The sequence below is a fragment of the Melospiza melodia genome, chromosome 15 (genome assembly GCF_035770615.1).
Source record: "Melospiza melodia melodia isolate bMelMel2 chromosome 15, bMelMel2.pri, whole genome shotgun sequence".
Classification (NCBI taxonomy): domain Eukaryota; kingdom Metazoa; phylum Chordata; class Aves; order Passeriformes; family Passerellidae; genus Melospiza; species Melospiza melodia.
Genome location: NC_086208.1, coordinates 18524000 through 18546704, shown reverse-complemented (window position 1 = coordinate 18546704; position 22705 = coordinate 18524000). Strand labels below are relative to the sequence as shown.

The 22705-nt window shown below is 46.4% G+C and overlaps 2 protein-coding genes across 2 annotated transcripts; one reads left to right on the top strand and one right to left on the bottom strand.

Moving 5' to 3' along the window:
- Window positions 1–823: 823 nt before the first annotated feature.
- On the top strand, window positions 824–12649 carry INTS14 (integrator complex subunit 14). The gene is made up of 12 exons (XM_063169975.1): window positions 824–1055; window positions 1153–1427; window positions 2634–2741; window positions 4523–4678; window positions 5659–5777; window positions 6198–6340; window positions 7072–7164; window positions 7636–7780; window positions 8034–8167; window positions 8270–8388; window positions 8765–8830; window positions 9674–12649. Exons 2-12 carry the CDS (start codon window positions 1206–1208, stop codon window positions 9923–9925), a joined length of 1557 nt encoding a protein of 518 aa, XP_063026045.1. The 5' UTR covers window positions 824–1055; window positions 1153–1205; the 3' UTR covers window positions 9926–12649.
- HACD3 (3-hydroxyacyl-CoA dehydratase 3) lies at window positions 10668–22064 on the bottom strand. The gene is made up of 11 exons (XM_063169976.1): window positions 21949–22064; window positions 21469–21511; window positions 20365–20438; window positions 18318–18482; window positions 16894–16945; window positions 16421–16531; window positions 15677–15804; window positions 15074–15186; window positions 14498–14604; window positions 13588–13719; window positions 10668–12647 (listed from the first exon to the last, which is right to left on the bottom strand). Exons 1-11 carry the CDS (start codon window positions 22033–22035, stop codon window positions 12571–12573), a joined length of 1089 nt encoding a protein of 362 aa, XP_063026046.1. The 5' UTR covers window positions 22036–22064; the 3' UTR covers window positions 10668–12570.
- Between the last annotated feature and the right edge of the window lie 641 nt (window positions 22065–22705).

The window sequence follows — 22705 nt, the reverse complement described above, 5'->3', positions numbered from 1 at the left end:
GGGAAGGGAATGGAGCTGGGGAAGGATCTGGAGTGGTTGAGGGAGCTGAGAGAGCTCAGCCTGGAGCAAAGGAGGCTCAGGAGGGACCTTGTGGCTCTGCACAACTCCTGACAGGAGGGGACAGCCGGGGGGTCAGGCTCTGCTCCAGGGAACAGGGACAGGAGGAGAGAGAACGGCCTCAAGTTGCAGCAGGGGAGATTTTGGTTGGATATTAAGGGAAATTTCTTTGCTGAAAGGCTTGTTCAGCATTGGAGCAGGCTTCCCAGGGCAGTGCTGGAGTCCCCATCCCTGGAGGGATTTAAAGCTGGATGGATGTGGCACATGGGGACATGGCCTATGGTGGCCTTGGCAGCGCTAAGACAATAGTGGGACTTGACGATCTTAGAGGGCTTTTTCGGCTAAACTATCCTGTGCCTCTCTGATAATTTTAAAGCAAACTGTTGTCTGAACACACAGTTTCAGGAGTACACCCCAGTTTTGCACTGGAGTTCATTGCCTCCCGCTCCCCCACTCCCACAGGTGCAGAAGCGGGAGAAGGAGGCGCACTGCCCAGCCGGGATGCTTATCCATAAACTCTTCTCCACACATAGCGGTCATTTGTAGCGCTATTTTACGTGGGCACCACATTCCCCCAGCACGGCCATCCCACATTCCCGCTTCCCACGCGGGGTCAGCCCTCACGGGCGGACTGCGTGAGGCGCGGCCCTTCCCGCCCGGGCCGCGCCATCCGACCGGACGATTTCCGTGCCGGACGCATGGTGGCGCGGCGGGACGGGGTGTGCAGCAGCGTTTCCCTTCCGCCGCCCCGCTCCGTGCCCGCCGCCGCCGCTCGGCCCGGAGCGCTCCGAGACAGCCCCGCTGAGGGCGAAGGCTCGCAGGGAGGGCTGGATCCCTGCCCGACCGCCCTCAGAGCGGCAGCGCTGCGCCCTTTCCCCAGCGAGGCTCAGCTCCTGCCGTCTCCAGGCCTCGCGCTGCGCCCGGCTGGAAATGCCGTGCGGGGTTCAGCGTGCATTCACCTAATCCGTGCTCAGCCCCTCGTTCTGAGGGGGACAAGGGTAACTGTCGCTCCTGCCCGGGCTCAGCGTGAGGGGGAGAGACGCGCGGCTCCCCAGGAGCGGCTTTGGTGGTGATTTGTGCCTTCCTCCCCTGCAGGCAGCTGATCCCGGCCGAGCCCGTCCGTGAGGGCGGCCCAGGGGCGGCTCGCCATGCCCACGGTGGTGGTGGTGGACGTGTCGCTGTCCATGACGCGGCCCGTGTCGGTGGAGGGCTCCGAGGAGTACCAGCGCAAGCACCTGGCTGCCCACGGGCTCACCATGCTCTTCGAGCACATGGCCACCAACTACAAGCTGGAGTTCACGGCCTTGGTGGTGTTTTCATCCCTCTGGGAGCTCATGGTGCCCTTCACAAGAGACTACAACACACTCCAGGTAGGGCGTATGAACACTAAAGCAGTAAATCGTCGACATTTTTAAAAATCAGCCATTTGTGCCATCAAAACAGGGTGAAGTTGTGTGATTTGGTATCATGCTGTGCACAACGTTGTGAATTGAGTGAGTTTGTCCTCATTTTAAGGGCAGGTGAAATCAGTGTGCTTTGCCAGTTGCACTTTGCAGGTGAGCACTGAGGTGTGGCTCATTGGTTCTGAAATGGAATGGAGTTAAAAATGGGATGGAGGGAAGGGCTGCCTGATGAAGCTCCCCAAATGGGTCTGTAATGTCCCTGGTTTTATGTGTGGTTGTTGGTTTGCTCTTGGTAAACAATGCAGCTGCCAGGACCATTTAGAAAGGCTTTGATAGAGAGAAGCTGCTGCTAAAAGTGTGTTGAGGTCAAAACAGTGCAAGAGTGAGAATGAGTGATTTTAGGCCTCAAAGATGGGGTGGGATTTGGGAGGAGGAAATGGGAAGTGGAAAGTCCAAGAGGGAAGTTTCACATGAATGCAGTAAGGCACTGGAGCCTGTGAATCCAGTAAAATTTGTACATTTATAGCTGACCCGCACAGGCAGGGGGAAAGGACACATTGCTCTCACACCATGGTTTGGGTTTGTCCATTGGGCAAAGAGATTTTTAAAGCTGTTCTCTGTTATGTTTGCAGTTTAGCAGGAGAGTGCCAGTGCATCCTCTCTGATTAATTTTCACTTCCCTAAGAGTTCATTTGAGAAATTTTACAAGCCAGGAGCCCAACCAGCTCCTTTAGCAAGTTCATCTCACAACTGCACCTTGGTGATGCTGTGTTAAGTGTGAGGTTTTAATTTCTAAGAGGAAAGCTGGTTTATGGATGCAGATGTGAGTTTTGGGTTTGTCACTCTCTCTCTGCCAAAGAGTTTTTGGAAATAAACTCCTTGTGGTCTCTGCTCTGACACCTGGGAGGATTTTCTCAGCTAAATGTTGCCTCAGGTTTTCACTTTTTTAAGACATGCAAAGGTGTTTTTTCACTGTTAAAGAGCTGTGCTGATAATATTGCAGTTAATAATATTAATACAGTTAATATACTACAAATAAATTAATATAAATATAATATTAATACAGTTGATAATACGTTGATAATATTGCAGTTCCTTGAAAGGCAGGAGTGCCTGCTGGTGTGCCTGGCAGGGATGCTCCCCCAGCAGTGACTGTGGTGTTTGTCTTTGCAGGAAGCCCTCAGTAACATGGATGATTATGACAAAACCTGTTTGGAGTCGGCGCTGCTGGGGGTTTGCAATATTGTCCAGCAGGAGTGGGGGGCAGCAATTCCTTGCCAGGTAAGGCTGATTGCTCTGGTTTAGGTTTAGTTCACTGCATGTTCAGTTATCCTTGGCAGGGAGATTGGAACTTGGTGATGTTTAGGACCCCTTCCAACCTGAAGCATCCTGTGATTCTGTGATTGATTCTGTTCCTGTGAGTTGCACATAGAAATGTAAATGTAATTTGAAAGTTTGGAATGCTCTCAGGCATGCTTTGTGCAAAACCACAAAGAATTAGTATTTTGGCTAAACCTGCAGTATGAACAGAAGGTCGGCTTTATAAAAATATTCAGCAACAAAAAAAAAAATGGGGCTGTTTCCTGCCCAGTGTGTTCTTGTGGTGCAGTGGATTGTGAAACGTGGCTCAGGAGCACTCTGTGCAGGCCTGGTGTCTGATCTGGATGCAGTCTGCTGTCCCAGGAGCCTCAGTGCATTTGGAAAGGGTGTAGTCCCACATCAGGAGCCTCTCCCTTCCAGTCCTCCAGGGCTTTAACAATCCCAGCTCTCAACCAACAGCGTGGGGCTGCTGCTGCTGTGTTTTGATCTGACTTCTCTCCCAAATGAGTCATTTGCCATGCAGCTGCTCACAGCCCCCATTCAGCCCTGCAAGCTCTCAGCCTTCCAAATCTGCTGCCTTTTATGGCAGAGTTTGCCATAAAACCCTTGGTTTTCTCAGACACTTGATTTAAGTTCAGTAATTTTGCAGCTCAGTGAGGTGGGGAGATGCCTGAAGCAATATTCCTAAAGGAGAAAAAGGATAGAGGTTTATTGGTGAGGCGCTGCTTCATCATCCAACATGGACAAAGGGCACCTTGGGACAGAAAAGAAAACAAACAACAAGAAAGATGTGAAAACCAGGCAGAGCTTAGACCTCAACTGTTTTGTGTCTCATTTGTGCCATAGCTGATTTTACTGGCACTTCAGTTGCTGGGTGGTGGAGGGCACTGAGGAATGAACTGTGCAGCCTTGGAGTAGTGGAAAACATCACTGGTGAGCACCAGTTCTGAGGAGACACTGAGAGAGACTGAGGATGCAGGGAGAATACAAATCTGGATGTAGCAATTACACGTGGAGTTTCAGCTGGGTTTGATTTTCCTTACCTAGCAGCCAGAAGTCATGCCTGCTGTTGCCATGCAGCATTGAAGGAGCAGCTCTTTTACTCCTCTGGAAGTTGGGTCACAGCTGAGTGTAAATAATCCCATTATTCAGTGTAATTAGTGCAGGTTTCCACAGGGATTGACTCTGGATGTGCAATTGAATGAAAAAGTGTGGTTTGGATATAGTAATTCTGCTGCAGAATGTGAGGATAATGCAGCTGTATTTGCAAAGCATTAAGATCACTCAACTTCCACTACAAGCCATGGAAACGTCACCTTTTTTGAGGTTTCTGTGGCTTGTAGTGGAAGTTGAGTTGCTCTCCAGATTTTGCAGAAGAAATCCAGAAAAGAGGCTTTATCATTCATCTGACAATAAACCTGGAATCCTTGAGTCCAGCAGCAGGAGGTTGGTTTTTGGCTGTGTAGCCACTGTGCTTGTAGTGTACAGTTAAATGTATGAGATTCAAATGTTGGTGCAATTACCTAATGCCAAGAAAACACTTATTTACCATGCACATTGTGTAAACCATGAGGGTTCAGTCTTCAACTTCTCCTTGATGTGGGGCTCCTTCTGGAAATTTTGCCCAGCTGGGTGGAGGAAACCTGCTGGGATAGGGAGTTTGTGTGGGAGCAGGTGCTGCAGGAAGGCTCCTGCAGGGTGCGCGGTGCAGCTGCAAGTGTCTCACTGTCCCGGTCCCGCAGGTTGTCCTGGTCACCGACGGCTGCCTGGGCATCGGCCGGGGCTCCCTGCGCCACTCCCTGGCCACCCACAGCCAGCGCAGCGACAGCAACAGGTTCCCACTGCCCTTCCCGTTCCCGTCCAAGCTCTACGTCATGTGCATGGCCAACCTGGAAGAGGTGATGGCTTATTCTTTGTTGCGTTGGGAAATTGTTGGTCCTGTCTGAGCTAACGGCCAGTTGTCTTGATGTTCCCGTGCTTAAGGTTTAGTTGACATTCTGGTGCTTAGTTATGGGTGAAAGAGAATTAAAGGTTTATTATTGCACTGTTATTATCTACTGCTACTGCTTTATTACCATAGTCTTTATAAATCATGTCAGTTTGTCCCTGGGGAATATTATGGGATTTTAATGTCTCTGTTTATATTACTACTGCATTAATCACATTGAATGCTTTTGGGGCTCTTCTTAATCTACAGTTAAGTTCTTGAATAAATTACTTGTGCTGCAAAGATGCTTAACACTTAAGACACAGTAGCTGTATGTAGAAATGTGAGAGGGGAAAACTGAAGTCTCCAAGCCAGTGTTCAAAACACCTTCCCTTAGTTTTGAAGGAAAGGTGTCAATTTTCTTCCCCATTTCTCTTTCTCTTGCAAATTTCAATCCCAGCTTTAAAAATTTTCATAGGAGTTAGAATTCTGCTGCATAAACATTTGTTTAAAAAGAAGCCTATTTGACTAATATTCATTAGATTAAGTTTTATTAATAGCATTGCTTTTGATTTGACACCTGTATTCTTGTGTCCTTCACAGAAGGGTTTTGTGCTTAGGCATCAATTAGATATCTCAGCTTCATGGTCTCTGTCAAGGATGATCCTTTTGGTGGATTGAAGCACTGTTAACATCTCAAAATAACTGGGAAAATATTTAAAATAAATATTTAAAATAAATCATCTATTTCTGATAAGTAATAAGAGAACATTGCCTGGGAGACAAAGAATGTTGGTTTATTTGGAAAGGAGAGAGAGAACAAAAAATCATGGGAGCATCCAATCAGATGCTTTTTGCTGTGTTGTGTATATTTTCTTTAAAAATACTGGTTAGTACAAAAGAGAATAAAAAGAACACTCAACAAAAATATTTTCCTTTCTTCTTCTGCAGCTTCAAAGCACAGATTCCTTAGACTGCCTGGAACGGCTCATTGATTTAAACAATGGGGAAGGGCAGATTTTCACCATTGATGGCCCCCTGTGCCTGAAGAATGTGCAGTCCATGTTTGGGTGAGTGCACTTGTAGATAACAGACTTTTGGGAAGGTCCCCAGTTGGTATCTCAAAAGAAAAACACAAACAATAAGAAATCTGATGGTATGAGATGTTCTAATTAAACTCTTTATTTTTATTTTTTGATCTTGTTAACTGTAATTTCATCTTGGCCTTCACTAGTTGTGGTCAATATTTATTTAGTCATTGTAACCAAACTGTGGCATCTGTTTATGCTTGGCAGATAGAAGACAGTAATTTCCATAATTATTGTTCATTTTCCATGACTGGGATAATGCTGCTTTGTTTCATAATTTAGCAACATTAGAACTATTGAATTAACTGTAGTTAAAAAAGGTTTGGGAGCTAAAATAGTGTGCCTTAGACAAACTATTTTCATTTAATATGTATTATGTTTTCCTTAATAACTGTGTTCTAGAAAGCTAATAGACCTGGCTTATACACCATTCCATGCTGTCCTCAAGTGTGGCCACTTAACATCTGATGTGCAAGTATTTCCCAGACCAGAGCCTTTCATTATAGATGAGGAAATAGACCCCATTCCTAAAGCAATTAATACAGGTAACAAATCTTTGATTGCTTTTTTACTAAAATCTATTTGATTTCTGCCCTTTCACTACCACCTCTCATCCTGTGGACTTCATCCACTTCATCCACTTTGTCTCTGCAAGGATCAGTCTCCAATTGTGTAATTTTTTGATGTATGTGTGACACCAGGGAACAAAAATCCCGTCCTGCTTCATCCATGTGGGGTGCAGTAAGGTCGAGGCACTTTCAGAGCCCAGGGTGACAATTTCTAGGGGTAGAGTGTGGGAAACAGCCACAGGCTGCTTTCCATGAACACCCTCATAAGCTTCAGTGAAGACAAATTATTTTTAAAAAAAACTGTGCAAAGAAAAACCTTCCCAGCCCTCCCGTTAGTGGACACAGCTCCCATGAGCAGCAGGTATTTGCTTTTTCTCTTTTGGAATTTGTAAGACAGCAGTGGATTGTGTACAGTGTAAATATCAAGGTGCTCAGTTCTGTAACTGTCCAGCAGCACAGCTCGTGGGCAGCAGTTAGCAGGCTGTGTGTGCTGAAAATCATCTTCAAAAGTTGTGTGTTTTATGTATTTCTAACTTATTAACACCTTTGCACTCCAGTTCAGTATGGGTTCTCTTGTGCCACCTTTAGTCATTGCTTCAGAAAACCTGGTGGTGGTGATGTTCAATAGCCTCTGAATACATTTCAGTTATTTCCAATTATGACTTAAACTGTCTTAAATCTGATTTAAATCTGTTATCTCCCTGCAGATCTAGAAATTGTTGGGTTTGTAGATATTGCAGACATTTCCAGCCCTCCTGTCTTGTCCAGACACTTGGTACTGCCCATTGCACTTAACAGAGGTGAGCAAGTTTGGTTTATTTCAGCAAAAACTATTTTAAGCTTCCCTTGTAATGAGGTTTGGACAGGTTTAATGCAATCACATATTTGTGTGGTTGCATTAAAATTAAAACCTTGACCATAAGCTCTCTTGTTTTACATCCTGTGTTCTTTGTGAAGTTCATAGAGGGGCCAGGGTCCTTCCAACATCATTATTAATAGAACATGCTAAACATACAGTTCAGAATAATAATGAGCCATGAAATACGTGGTGCAAGATTAATATTTAATGCCCTTGAGTACAATGCAGTGGAACATTTATGTATCATTAGTGTGCCACTTTGCCCAAGCAGTTCATTCTGCAGCTGTTTGTTCTACAAAAGTATTAATTAACTCTTGCAGGCAGACAGTAAAGGGTGGTGTCATGGAAACAGATCTCTTGTGTTTGAATTTATTCTCATGTTTTCTCTTTGTTTGCTTTGATTCTTCCCCAGAGGGGGATGAGGTGGGACCTGGGATCACAGATGACACTGAAGATGAGAATTCAGCTAATCAGATTGCTGGGAAAATCCCCAACTTCTGTGTTTTATTACATGGCAGCCTGAAAGTGGAAGGCATGGTGGCTCTCGTCCAGTTGGGGTATGGAGCTGGATGTCTGCCTGAAAAATCTCTTACTTTGCTCATTTAGGCTTTATTTATAAATTATGCTTATTTATATCTGTATTCTGTGCAGAACTCTGCACTGCTAGACTAAGCTGTTGATTTTTAATTGCAGATTTGTTTCTGTCAGTACAAATTGCAAACATTGAGCCTCCACACAGTGAGAGGGAGGCACATTCTATGCAGAGGGGTGGAAGATTTTCAGCCTTTGAGGGTTTGCTCTTTTTCACAGGCCGGAGTGGTATGGAATGCTTTATTCACAAGCTGATAGCAAGAAGAAATCAAACCTCATGATGTCACTCTTTGAACCTGGTCCTGAGCCCCTCCCATGGCTGGGGAAGATGGCACAGCTTGGCCCCATTTCAGGTGCTGGTCACACTCCTCTGAGTAACTCTTAAACATGCAGTGCTGTGTGAATGATCTTGGCAATTTTTGGTTGCTAAGTCTATCATTTATTTTTTCTCCCAGATGCAAAAGAAAATCCTTATGGAGAGGATGACAACAAGAGCCCTTTCCCTCTGCAGCCCAAGAACAAGCGCAGCTACGCTCAGAATGTCACTGTGTGGATCAAACCCAGTGGCCTGCAGGTAGTGAGCCAGGGTGTGCTGCTTTACCTGGAGCAGCAGGAGCCATCTCAGCAGGAACTGCAGTCTGTGCATGTCTTGCACATTTAGAGTAATTCCTTTATTGCTTTTCTTTCATTTTTATAAACACTGCCTCTTTACAATGTCATGATTAAAATGCAATCAGAAAGCATAGCTTGTTTAATGAGAGTTGTGTCTCCAGTGGAGCATCTGGCTTGGTTTATTCGATTTAGTATAATTACCAGTTATGTTTCAGCCTTTGTGAGCTGCAGTTTTGTCAATGGTCAGGATAATTTATCTCTAAAGAGTTGGGGGTTGTTCTGCAGCTTCCCCCAGAAGCTAGCAAGACTTTTGAATTTTTTTTTTCTCTTTTCTGCAGACAGATGTACAGAAGATCTTGAGAAATGCAAGGAAACTCCCTGAAAAAACACAGACCTTCTATAAAGTGAGTAACATTCCAGGGTGGCCAAGTTTGATCCACAGTGATGGTGATGCATTTGACAGAGGAACCACAGTGTGCTCTGTTCAGGCTTGCAGTGCTCTGCAAAACTTACAGGCTGGTTGGGTGAGACAAGGGGGTCTCATTTCAATGGTCTGGCACTACATTTTGTGGCACAGATGTGTCATGTCCACAAGTGCCCCTCATGACCTCTGCTACTTCCATGGTGAACTTCTATGCTGTTGTCCAGGCAGAAATGAACAGGGATCAGAGAGGAATAGGAACACAGATGTCATTCTGAGTCTTGAAAATGTCTCCTCCATTTTATCTATAACTGAGGCAGAGAATGACAAAGTTCCAGGCACATTTGGCCACACCATAATGATCCATAACCAGACTAGCTGGAGGTAATTATTCCTCTTGCAAGCTTAGTGCTGAAGCAGTTTGGTATTGCAGCCTCCAGAGACCTGAAGAATGAATATCCTGCCTAAGTGCACTAAGCACTGTTCAGTTTATAGGGAAGAAAAATCAATGTATCTACATTTGACTGGACACTGTGGTCAAAGGCAGCAGTCAGTCAGTGAAGCCTAAGCTGGAGCCCTGCTGGGACACAGACAAAGCAGGCAGGTACAATAGCTGAATGCACAAAAGGAAGAAGTGGAGGTTTATAGGAAAGGATCAAGGGAAGACCACTGTCATCTTCAGCCCTGATTTTCTATCATCCATGAGCAGCTGAGCACTTTCCAGCAGCTGTACTGTGAGTAACATCACCTTTAAAAACAGATACAAGAAACCCACGTTTGATGTCGAGGCTTGGAGTGGCTTTAAAAGGGTTCTGTGTCTTTGCAGGAGCTGAACCGTTTGCGGAAGGCAGCTCTGGCCTTCGGCTTCCTGGAGCTGCTGAAGGGCGTGGCAGACATGCTGGAGCGGGAGTGCACGCTGCTGCCCGACACCGCCCACCCCGACGCCGCCTTCCAGCTCACACACGCGGCCCAGCAGCTCAAGGTGGCAAGTACTGGGGCCTCAGAATATGCTGCCTATGATCACAACATTGCTCCTCTGCAGACTGACTTTTCCAGTAGCAGCACTGAGAGAATGTGAAGTCTCCATTTTGGGAGCTTCTCTAGATTAAGGCTCAAGCAGTTCAGATTTTCTTCTGGCCTGTTCAATCGCTGTTTGAAGAACTTCCTATCCAAACGGGGAAGTTTTGCATCAGTGCTCTCTAAACAAACGTAGCTCGTTTGTGGTGGCTGTTAGTCAGACCTGGAAACTGTGGAAAGTGTCCCAAACCCAGTGGTGGTGTTGGATGATGGGTAGAAGTTATTTAGTACATGTGAGGAGAGAAAAAAAATGCCATTGGCAGCTCTTGGATTTTGGCCTCCCCAAAATGCAGTTACTACACAACTGAACTCGCTGGTGAAAATATCCTAAAAGGCAGCTACTACACTTTAAACATCAACTTGATTAGTCCAAAGAAAGGTGTGAAAAGCACCCTGCAGGATCAGATACAAAACTGATTTTGGGGCGTTGGCCCTGACTTTATGCCCAACTTGACAGACTGTTTGTACTAAGCATTATCACTTGCATTGCAGTGCTTATGCTTCTGAAAGTAACTTGATCTTGGGACATATGTTTTTTTTATTTGCATAATACAAATAAAGAGTAATTCTTCATGAAAATTTAAGTTGGATTTGTTCCATTTTCATAGTGGGCGGTGTGGCCCAAAAGGCTGACCTGGTGAAGGCTCAGGTCCCAGCTGTTTATCTCAAGTTAAATATCAAATGATACAACTTCTCAGGAAGTTGTATAATTTGAAAGAACAAACAACTGAACTAAAACAAAATTTGGTTGTAAATCTTTATTAATAGAAACACATTCTTTCTGAAGGACTAAAATTCAGTAGTGTAAGATCCATGACAGCTTGCACTAGGTACCACAGTTTCACTGATGAATACATACGGATTTCATAACAGAGGTTTAAATGCCCAGAGAAGAAATCAAAGTATGAAAGTGATCCTTGCTGTTCTGTTACTCAGCTAATTCAACCCTTTCACATACTTCAAACATAGGTACAGTGTGTGCTAAGTGAAATATTGTGTAAATAGTGCTCAACTCTCCTGAGTAAAGTAGGCTGTGCTTCTCCCAAAGAGAAGTTGTATCACGCCTCTTGTTGACAGAACACAATTTGTGAAATGCAGCGTGGAGCTTGTACTGCTTCTATGTTAGTCTCATAACACTATTTCATTTACAGTAACAAGCACTGGGTCCATATCACAAACCTTCTGCAGTTTGTTACTTTTAATATATATAAAATAATTTTCTGGAGGGTTCATATTGTTTTGCAATAGAAAAAGATAAATAGTAACATGGCACTAAGCTAATCTCAGCTTGTGTCTGTCCTGGATTGCTGGCATTGCTCTGCAGTGCCTGAGGCAGTGGCAGTTGGGAAACAACCTGTTCATAACCACAGTGCAGTTTGAACTAAACTTGCTGTACCTTTCTAAGCTGGGTTAAGGAGGCCAGAGGAATCTGGGATCAGCTACAGGAGGCTCAGTGTGAAGAAGGACATGCTGAAATAAAGTCAGCTGAACCAGAGGTTTCCAGGTGAGCCAGCAGATGACCTGAAATGTGGGGGGAGCTTCTCTTTAGTGGTGGTGGTTAAAGCAAGCAAAGAGAAAAGGGTCCTTCAAACCTGCGTGGGACCTCCCTTACTAAGATTTGATATGTGCTATCGAAATAATACAGTTTATTTGACCCCCCTGTTCCATCCCCCCAGGAGCCAGTCAACCACACACACCAACTTCTCTGCTGCACCCCTAAATGCAGGTAGAAGAGTGACTTTGCTGCCCTGCTGAAGGCTGTAAATATAGGAGCCACAGCCCTGGCAGGATGGATCAGAGGGGCCCCATGTCCCATGAGAATTCCCCATTCTCCCTTTGCATGGGTTGGATGGAGTTCTGTTGGGATTCACATGCCAGGGGAATGCTGGTACCTATGTTCCCTTGTTTTGTTACATTTCAGTGCTTGCTCTACCAACCAGGGAAGCATTTCTGCCCTCAGTGGCAGCTTCCTTTCCCTAATGACTGGACAGGATGTGTTGCTACAGGAATACACATTGCTATGGTCCACACAGAGCTCCTATTCTGTCAAGGCTTAACTAGAAACAGACTAAGTTGTAGCATTTAAATCAGCATTAACTACTTCCAGTTTTAATTCTGTACTATCAATAATGCTGCAGAAGAAAAGGGGGGGTTATATACTGAGCAAGTTTATCCCAGTGGCTGATAAACACCCAAACACTGCACAGTGGCCTCAGACTGTGCCTCCTCCTGCCATCAGGATGCCTCCCAGGAACAGCACAGGCCAGCAAAGAGCATATCCCACATCAGAAGCCCTATCTGCATGCAATATTGAAAGAGCAAATCTCCAATTAAAAGATAAACACTATTTCTAGTTAGTGCTGCTCCACTGATTATAAGCATATCATATGCAGATAATAGGATTTCTTTCTAATATGCTGGTTGACAGGATACACGTTTAAATGTTCAATGGTAAATGCCATGCATAGATGATGGAAAGGGAACAAAATCCAATATAAGGGAATGTTACCTGAATTCACTATGAAATCATGAAATTTAGCGTGGTCATTTCATTTTACAAAATTCTTGCATTACAGTGGGTAAAACCGTAAGAATTAGAGGCTTATCTTGTCCCCAAGTGAGATAAGAAATCATTGCAGTCCTGCTTCACTTCATCTTTCTCTTCTTTGGTCCAAGGTGCTGTTTCCTTTGCTTGTAGAGGTAACGGTAGTTTACAAATACCCCTGGGAAAGAATGAAGTGTTTAGGTAGGAGATCACTGCATCTTTTTATGCTAAAAGGCTGTACCAGATCTAAAGGAAAAATAACAGAACCCAACTAACCCAACCACCACACAACAAAATAAATTATTTAGGGGTGTGTGTAGCAGTGAAAGCTAATGCAAGTATTGTCTGGCTGGCTGAGGCAGGAGTTGCTGCTCAGGTTGTTTGGCAAAGAGCTGCTTAGAAGGTTTGTTTGTCACCTTTAACATGAAGTTGTGACACCAGCTGTGCAGAGCTAAGGAGGATGAACCAGGTATTTCAGAGTGAAACTCAATTGAAGGGTGGCTTTAAGCAATGTCTGTGAGCAGGAGAAATCTAGTGAAAGTTCAGTTTAAAATTCTGGGTTAGATTGTTGTGAGTTGTGGATACCCAGCGTGGGTGTGGGTACCAGGAATTTAAATTGTGTTTACAAATTAATTAACACCAGAATCCAACAATGTCTCAAGCAGGTTTTCTTCTTTAAATTACTATTAAAAGAGAGTTCTATATTGTTTCCTGGGAAAACATGAAATCATGTTGCATTTGTGATTATATTGCAACATTTAACTAAATTACTTTAATTTGAAATTATGTTTAGATTGCCACTACATAATTCTAAAGCTCAAATACCTCCTAAAAGGTGAAACTAAGTATACTATGGTTATAAATGCATGTAAAAATTATTTCTTTAACCCAAGTTTATGCTGCTAATTTGTTACCAAGATCACCTTTTCTCATTAGGGGTGTGTTCCCCTCAATCACTGACAAATTTACATGAACAATCCACAAGGATAACACTTAATCTCAAGCAATTTTGTGTTGCCATGGTCTCCAAGATGCAGGAATTTCATTTTCTTTGACAAATCATGTTATTCAGGGGAAACTTTTCATTTCAATATTGAGAAATAGAATTAAATACTTACCTAAAAACAAGGCTATAAGATATATTTGAAGCACAAATGGAAACTGGATTGTGACATTCAGTGGATTTGGCAATCCCAGGCTAAATTTCCCTGTTTCACTGAAGATTGGAATGGATTGAACAATACAGACAGCTGAAAGCAGAAGGCCACCATCATTACCAAGTACAGATAAAATGTATAATTACCCAGCCCACACCAACTATTTCAGCATAGTCCCTTCTAATTTGCCAGTGCTGATTAATGACAGCAATTTTGAAGGTGTTGAACATGCAGGAGGGTGGGAAGCACCTGCCTGAGGGGGTGCAGCAGGGAACCTTCCTGGTGAGACTCTGTTCTCAGGCACAGCTGCAGCGCCAGGGCCTGTGCCAGCAGGACTTGCCATCCAGAAATACCCCCAGCAATGAAACAGGCACATTCCTCCCCCTGCTTGGTGTTGGGCAATGCCCAAAGCTCCTCCTGGCTCACAGACACAGGTTTGCAACACAGGAATAACAGGAATAAGCCCCTGCCTGTCCTCTGCAGTCATTTACAAGAAATATCAAGACCTGGGAGCTGGTGTGAACCCAGGCCAGGCTGAGCAAGTCAGGCCCAGCAGACAACGCTTTGGTTCAGCAGAGGGAAGTGAGCACTGGCCTCCTGTGCAGCTTGTTCTTATTCCATTTCTTCGTGCAACCCATCATTGCCTTTACTTCCCCCTGCAGGAAGAGAGTCTTTCCTCCAAAAGGAAGATTTACATCAAATTGAAAATAATATCTGATTCAGTATGAAAGACAAAATGCTTATATTCGGTTCACCTCAAAGCAAATCTATTTATCTATTGCTCTATTTTACGTCCAGCTGCCAAAAAAAGAAATTGAGCTATTTTCCCAGCCTTGAATTCATTATTTAGTAAACTGTTTTAAGGAGATACCTTCTGCCAAGCCCCCTAAGGGGTAGAGAGGGATCCAGGCAGTGTAACGGAGCCAGGTGAGTGGTTTCCATTCAATTCCAATGCAGGAAAGCATGTAATAGGGATACCTACAGTGTGAGGAGAAACAAACACTTTAAAATGGTAACTACTACTAGAATTGGTCTTGTGTATCTGCACTGTGTGCTCAACACAATTCCCAAATGACACCAGAATACTCAAGGCATTGTCCCTGTGGATGATGATGGACACACAGTTATTGGGCAGTTTACAGAGCTCAGGCCATTCTGAACACAGGCATGAAGGCAACTGCCTGGCTGCCTAATAAAACCTTCAAAATTACTTTGGTTCAAAGATAAAGGCCTCATTTAACAATGGAAATTCAAAGCATCAAAGAAATAAACAACAGGGCAGTATCACTTCCAGACTCCAGCCCTGCCTCAGCTTTTGGCAGATGAAGGAAGGACTCAAGGGCCCTCTGGGGCCAACTCTTCCAAAAAATACAAAGATCAAAATCTTCTTTCTTGGGAACAACCACTTTGTTCTGTGCACACTTGGTAGGAGGAAAATCCCACCAACCTGAACAGCTCAATGATACTCCAGAAATAAAATATGAAGAACACCACAGGTTTGCTCTGCATTTCCTCCAAGGTTCCAAGGATAACAAACAAAACGAAGTTTCTTCCAAATATCTATTAAAGAAAAACATATTGAGGAACATTTACTCTTCATCAGAAGGAAGGGCAAGTCCTTGCTGACAGAAACACAAGATATCTACTCCTCACACTTCTGAGCATACAATTAACTCACAGCTGAGCTGTGACCTACTTCTTACAAGTAAGAATCTTGCCCTGTATTTAGGTCCAATCCAAGGGATCCAGTCTCAAATCAGCCATCTAATTTTTATGCACAACAACCACAACCAGGATAAAAAGGGCACTGGGACCAAATCAAAATCATGTACTTTAATCAGCTTCTTGCTTTCGCTGTCCTGCACTCCCTTACCCAGGTGATGGAAGGAGACAGACAGCCTGTCACAGCCAAGGCATGGGTTCCTGCCTTGTGAATAAGAAATCCTCTAGTCCAGTGCCAGGAGGTTGCATCACTTATTTTAGGAGAGTCTCAACACTTGTGTAAAATAAACATTTACTTTAAACAAGGAGAAGAATTTAGAAATACAACCTGCACTATAGAAGGGATCAGCGGTGATTTGACCAGTCCTATTAGTGAATTCATGATCTCCATTAATGCCAGGGTCTGACAGAAATACATCATATCAGAAATAGTGTGAAATGTGTCATAGAAGGAATCTGTAAGACACAGAAAACCAACCATTTTAGAAGAAATGAATTTCCATGCTCAGGAAGCCGGTGCAGCAGCACAGCTTGTGATAACAGGATTCTAGCTGTTTTTGAGAAAAACATGATGCATAATTACATAAGTTCTTTACAGGCCTTATCTTGAACTCACAGCAGCTGGGGCAGAAACACTGCTCAATTTCACACACAGAAGGATCAAGAGCTATTTCAGTAATTGCTTTACAAAAATGGAAATAGTGCTGTACCTCAACAGAATGGATTGTTCTTGCTACAAAAACAAAATATTCTGTCCAGATCATTTTCAAAAACATTAACATTGCAGTCAGCGAGACATTTTGCTTCAGCTGATTTTGTTAGAAGTGATCCTGGCAGAGCACAAGTATCATTCACAGAGTACACAGCTGTGACTTACAAGGGGACAGTATTTTCCTGCCCTTGACACTTTGATGACCTTTGAAAGGCTTTCATTGTGCTCTTTGGCATTGCACTCGTGGTTTAGTTCCTAAAGATATCTCCCTTTAGATTTTGCCATTTAAAAGGTCTTAAAAACAACACTGAAAATCAACTCAAACCCTCCAATATAAATAAAATAGTGTTCATTACTTGCCTTTTCCTAAGATGAATAGTCGTACTGTCATGTTCACAAAAATCCAAGAGAATCCCAAAAACTGTACAAGATTATACATGACTAGGTACCCCTTCTTCAGGTGTTTGAAAGCTAAAATCAATAATAAACACATCAGGTGAGCAGAGTGCAATGGTAACAGAGCTGCATACCAGGATTTCTGAGAATAAAGCTTATAAGGAAAAGGGAAGTTATTGATTGTGATAAAAGCACTGTTGGGTGCACTGGGGGTTCTGCTTTTGCCATTATCTGCTAGAACTCCAGAACTTGCTAGTCAGATTTTTGACATTCCTTGGAAACTTCAGTCCATTTTTATTAAATTTCTAATAGCTCACAAAACAAACATCCCCTCCAAGACACCAAGCCACTCAAAACTCCTTAAGAGTCAAGGTTCACAAAGTGTGAACTAACTTCCTAAATCCCACTTTACCCATTAAAAATATGCAGTTACTTACGGTCTTTTGGGACTCTGGATTCTATTTTCATTTTGTTAATCTTTTCTTCTTCCTTAAGATGAAGGATAAGGTTTTAAAGACTTACTGTAATTAGCAAGTGATTTGTTAACTATACTACTGCAAAGCTGGTGGGTTTAAAACTCAGCCAAGCACCCAGTAGCTAGAAGGTTTAAATTTTCACCAGCATAAACCAGAACATTCATCATCCAGAAATTATAGTACAGTAAAAGCCAGAGGGTGTTAACCAGTTATCCTGCCCTCACCATGTGGTTTGTTCTAGTAATTAGATGCTTTTGCTGAAAGAGCCTCAGCTCTCTCTGTTAATTCTCAGTTATGACTGTGCTGTGTCTTACATGATCCACCAGCAACCTGAGGAGAACAAAGAACATCCAGCCCAGGTTCTCTGCCTGCCTTTCCCAAAGCTCCTGGGCCTTGGCACTGCAGTGCCCCTCTCTGCTCCCTGCTAAGATCATGGCTGCAGAGGGGAACAGGGCAGTGTTTGTTGCAAAAAGGATTTGCAGGAACGTGGTCTGTTCAAGCCTTTTCCAAGTCCATCTTGCACCTCCCCACTCAGTAAGCTGCTCAAGCTCACCAGATGGTGGGAATGCACGAGCAGGGCCAGCCAGGGGCTCAGGAAAGCCTCAGCAATCCCTGCTTCCCACACAGACAATGTCCAGGACTCTCTCCTTTGGGCTCCACATGGCAGGGTGACATGATCCTCTGTGGATCAGCACACCGGGCAAGGGGCACATGCAAGGAGCCAGCACACAGCCTCCAGTTCCAATTCTAACCAGAAATGTGCCTATTTCCAAATCCCCACTTACAATTTGAAACACTTAACTAAGAAAGCTGGTGTTGAATGGTGGGTGCTGCTGCCTACTACCTGTTCCCAACAAACCTCTCCTGTAGAAAAGCACGTTGGGTTAACATTCAGGCAGGGCAGTCAGATCCCCACACAACACTCACCACAGCTGGTCAGCGAGAGAGGCAAGAAAGGCTCCTTTCTGCAAGGGTTTATTCCAGCAGAGTATATCACATGTGGCTGAAGGGAACCCGGCGAGAAAGAGGGCAGCCACTAGCGCAGGCAGCTTAAGAAGGGGAAGGGGTGGGGGGCGGAGATAAGGGCAGGGCAAAGGGGGTTGGTCTCCTTAGCCACCAGTGGTACCAAGCCAGTGAGGGGACAGGCAAAGGGGAAACCAGGGGAAGTCCACGTGGGAGTCTGTCTTTCCTCCCAGGAGGACTCGTCTATGGTTAGAGGAGAGAGTTCATGGGATTCTACACTTAACCAACTCTATATAGAACAGCAATAGCAATCAGCATGCCAGGAACTCCTGGTAAATGAAGAATGCAGGTTCAGGCACAGGAGAACAGCTGCCCTTACTTTGTAAGTGGCAGCACAAGCTCCAGGTGCCCACAGGACTCACCTTTTCCTTCAGCTCCATCTCAGCATCCGACTCGTCCAACCAGCGGTCGAAATCGGGCGCCAGGAAGAGCGGGCGCTTCTCCTGCTTGGTCAGCCTCTCCCACCAGTTACTCTCTTTCTTCTGCACAGTGATGTTCACCTGCCTCTGGGTCATCCTGCACACAGGCTGGGGGCAGACACATCAGCAAAAGTCCAATGAAACAAGCTCTGAGGCTGAGTTGGTAGCCAAGCTCCCCTTATCAAGGAGGCAGGGATGACACAACTGTGGTGGCACAAATGTCTCTCTGCCAACCAAGACATGGAAGCAAAGGGCAGTCCAGTTGAAGATGGCAGCTGTGATAGCTGCACGACTTGATGAGCAGCCTGCCCATATCACAGCACCACTGCATCCCACCACAGAGCTAGCAGAGACCCCAGTGCCAGCCTTCTTAGATAGACCTCTGATCTTGGCTTTACACCTTCTTGCACTTAGTACTGTGAGCCACCCACCTCCTATAGCCAGCAGTAAAAATAACACTGCCAGCAGCCACAGGTACTTGTCTAAACAGGGGACCCCAGGTGACCCCTGCTGCACCGAGAGAAGGAGCTAAGAGCCTTAGGGAATTCCTGGACACAAGGTGAGCTGACAGAGCAAGCAGTGTGCTCACTGCCACCCCACAAGGCCTCTCCACCTGCACAATGGCAGCCCAGAACCTCTCCATCCTTACAGTCCATAGCATTGACACCTTGGAGCCCATGGCACTGTCACCTTGGAGCCCTTCTGACCCCTGAGGCTGCTCCACGTGGCACTGCCTGTCAGACCAGCTGAAACTGCTGCACAAGCTGCACTCCTAACTGAGCATGTTACAGCAGCTCTGCTCTGTCAAGGCTGCCTGGATGCTCCTCAGACATCTGAAGGCTGCTGCTGTAATTTACAGCTACTACACCTCATCCTTGCCTGCCACAGGCTCCATTTCTCACTGCTGGCACCAGCAAGGGGAACTCATGCTGCACATCAGAACTAAAGGAGAAAAACCTGGACTGTGATGCTGCCTGGTCCTGACCATCTGTAGTTACAGAGTTCAGTCTGTTCTCCAGTCCCTCCACAGTGACTCAGAGTGACAACTTTTGGAAGGAGGCTGCTCTGCAGAGACAAGGACTTGCCTTCCAGGCCTGGCTCACAGCAGAGCCTGTGTCTGCCAGCACAGGAGACAGGCACAGGCAGAGACAGGCACCTCTCCCACACTGTGGGCCAGGCAGATGATAAGGCAGTGACCAGACCCTGGAACCAAGAGCTGTTCACTGTCTGCCACTCCACACCTGGCAGGAGCCACACCAGAAACATGCCTGCTGACAGAGCCTGGAAATTTCCCCTCTGATGGTCTCCTTCCCTTCTCCCTCCCTGCTGAAGAGCAGAAGTGAACGGTGGCTCCCAGTCTGACTGGAGCTATCCCAAACTCAGCCAGGAATAAGCAGCACAAATCCTGCCCCAGGAGCAAAGCCCAAGTTCTCCTGTGCCCCAGGCTCTGAGAGTGGGGACAGACCTCACAGCCACCTGTGAGTAACACAGAGGGACAGCTCCTCCCACTCACACTGCAACAGGGATTAAGGAAAGACTTCTCCAGCAGGAACCACAACATACCACAGCCTAAGAAATCTGCTCAAGCCAGAAACAAATTCTCCTGACTTTCTTCTTTTGTCCAGCTACAAAAGAAGCCATGAAACATCATACTAACTGCACAGTGTTCCCCTGAGCTCCAGTCAAGGTTACATCAGACAACACATTGCCAGATTCTCCCACTTTAAATCCTTAAAAAAACTTAAAACTGCTGTGGAACAAGTGACAAGCAAGTGCTTACTCAAGCTGGTCCATGCAAGCAGCAGCTCCAGTGAGGTGATTTGCATTAAAACAAGACAATGGCACACAGGACTGCCACAAAGCTGGCTGTTACTGAGTTAACAGAAAAAATTGAACAGTACATTGGGAACTTTGTGCACAGCCATTTCCCTTTCAAGTTCTTCAAAATTTATTTTTTCTTTGCAAGAACTAGAGAAGTAAAAATACCTACCTTAGGCTCGACTGGCTCGAGGAATTCGATCTCAAATTCATATATGTTGTCTCCTTTGGCACCATGACCCTGGGCTAAAAGACAAGAATTGACAGTCAGTGTGGTTCCACACACTCCCCCTGCAAAGGATGCTTTGTACACAGAAATATTCAGCACTTACTCACAGCACTTTCTTCGTGCTTTCCTCAGAGGCAAGAGGAAACCACACAATTACAGGGAAGACACCAAAACCTTGCTTGGAGGGGCAGATGCAGGAGTCAGCAGCTAAAGCTGCTGCAAGTCTGCACCACGCTGCAAAAGGGTCCCTGCTGCAGGAAGCCAGCATGTCAAATTCCCAAAAGAGGGTATCAAAAGGCTGCTCAGGGATAACTCAAATCCAGCAGAAAATCTCCTGCTGGGGGATCCAGCCTCTGCACAACAGAGCACCCAGGGAGATGGGTGCTGCTGGGTGAGTAGGAGGGTGATATGGGGAGTTCCTCCCAGCAGCAGAAGGGCACTTATCAGGGTTTGTTATCTCCCACATTGATCCTCTCCCCAGAAAGGCTCCAAAACTGCACACTGTGTACAATTCCCACCCTTCCACGCTGTAAACTGATCCCAAGGAGAACATGATGTGCAACACCCTCCTATCAAATGGCCTGGCTGTGGCTCACCGAGGAGGCAGCAGCTCCTAATGAGACATCTTAAAAAATTCTGTCCAGCTGCAAAAAAAACATCTTTCAGGGCAAGATCTGCTTTAGTTTCCAAATGGAGCACTAGTTCCTGATGTGGAGGCTTGATAAGAATCGCACACAAGGTCTTTGTGAAAGGAAAAATTGCTGTGAGTTATCTCCAGGGTTTGGCTGGCCCAGGATGGGAAGGATATATGGAAATTCCACTGGTATTTAAATATGGGGAGGTTGGGGTTTTCTTGTTAGATAAGATAGGGCCTGTTGTGGTTACCAGGGCTGGAACACAGAGGGCTGTGGATGGGAATGTGGCAGATCTGGACATGCCCAGCACAGTGGCTCCTGCCACTGATGGGGACCAGGCACCCCGCCATGGGGACAAGTGGGACAGCCCTGGGGTGGGGGCCAGGCTGAGACCCCCCGATGGAGCCCCTACCTCTGAAGTGCAGGACATTATCGGTGATGGTGATGTCCGGGTTCTGCGGAGGGAGAACATGCATTAGGTGACAGCTCACGGGGTCAGTGCACCCACCCGGGGTGTCCCCACAGCCCTGCCCGGACCGCCGAGCCCGCAGCCGCTGTCCCCGCGGGGAGCCGCAGGTCAGCCACCCTGGGGGTCCCGCAGGGGCTCCCCGCCCGCAGGTGATTCCCCCGCAGGTGAGCCCTTCCAGGTGTCCCGCAGGTGATTCCCCCGCAGGTGAGCCCTTCCAGGTGTCCCGCAGGTGATTTCCCCCGGGGTCCCCCAGGTAAGTCTCCCCCCTCACCCAGTTCCCCACAGGTGTCCCCGCCCGGCGTCCCCCAGGTGTCACCCCCGGGGTGTCCGCAATGTCCCCTCGCGGGTGTCCCCAGGTCAGTGTGCCCCCCGCAGGTGCGTTCACCCGGTGTCCCCGGCTGTCCCCGTGTGTCGCGGCCGTACCCGGACGTCGCTGAGGTCCACTCGCAGGAAGAGCTCGCGGTGCCGCTGTGCCCAGTGCACGTGCGGCCGCAGGCTGGGCCCCGCCATCGTCCCGGCCCGCACCGGCCCGCGGCGCCCCCGCGCCTGCGCACTCCGACCTCCGTCGGGAGGGCCCCGCGCCTGCGCGCGCCGCGGGGGGCGGGTGGGGCCGCCATGGCCGGGAGCCCTCAGGGGTTCCGGGCCCTTCTCGGGGGGAGTCCTTGAGCCACAGCGTCTGCTGGGCTGGGAAAGTCCTCCCGGATCCGGTCTGACCATTCCCCAGCACTGCCGAGGCCACCGTTAGCCATGCTCGCATTTACGCGGCTTTGAAATCCCTTCAGGATGGGGACTCCACTGTTGTCCCGGGTAGCCTGTGCCACAGGCTGTTCAACAGCGCTTTCTGTGAAGAAATTTTCACTGATATCCAAACTAAACCTCTCCTGGCACAACTTAAGCGTATTTCCCTTTTCCTGTAGCGTGTTGCTGGTAGAAGAGACTGACTCCATCCCAGCCATGACAGGAGAGGCTGATAAGAATTTAGCAAATTGCAATCCTGCAGCCATGCAACCTGTTTCAACTCTTACACTGTCATTATTTTGTGCCCCAGAACTTTCGGCTGGCCCAGCACTGGCACAGGCTGTTCAAAGAAGCTGTGGCTGCCTCATCCCTGGAGGTGTTAAAGGCCAGGTTGGATGAGGCTTGGAGCAACCTGATTTTGGCGGCCCTGCCTATGGCTGGA

What these genes read in the sequence shown, in the direction of transcription:
- INTS14 (XM_063169975.1), top strand. Translation starts at nt 1,206, where the DNA reads ATGCCCACGGTGGTGGTGGTGGACGTGTCGCTGTCCATGACGCGGCCC. An exon ending in AATGTGCAGTCCATGTTTGG is followed by an intron (nt 5,778 to 6,197) that starts GTGAGTGCACTT and finishes ACTGTGTTCTAG; the next exon opens with AAAGCTAATAGACCTGGCTT. An exon ending in ACAGCTTGGCCCCATTTCAG is followed by an intron (nt 8,168 to 8,269) that starts GTGCTGGTCACA and finishes TTTTTCTCCCAG; the next exon opens with ATGCAAAAGAAAATCCTTAT.
- HACD3 (XM_063169976.1), bottom strand. Translation starts at nt 22,035, where the DNA reads ATGGCGGGGCCCAGCCTGCGGCCGCACGTGCACTGGGCACAGCGGCAC. An exon ending in ATCCAGAGTCCCAAAAGACC is followed by an intron (nt 16,532 to 16,893) that starts GTAAGTAACTGC and finishes TATTGATTTTAG; the next exon opens with CTTTCAAACACCTGAAGAAG. An exon ending in TCTTATAGCCTTGTTTTTAG is followed by an intron (nt 12,648 to 13,587) that starts GTAAGTATTTAA and finishes ATTCTTTCCCAG; the next exon opens with GGGTATTTGTAAACTACCGT.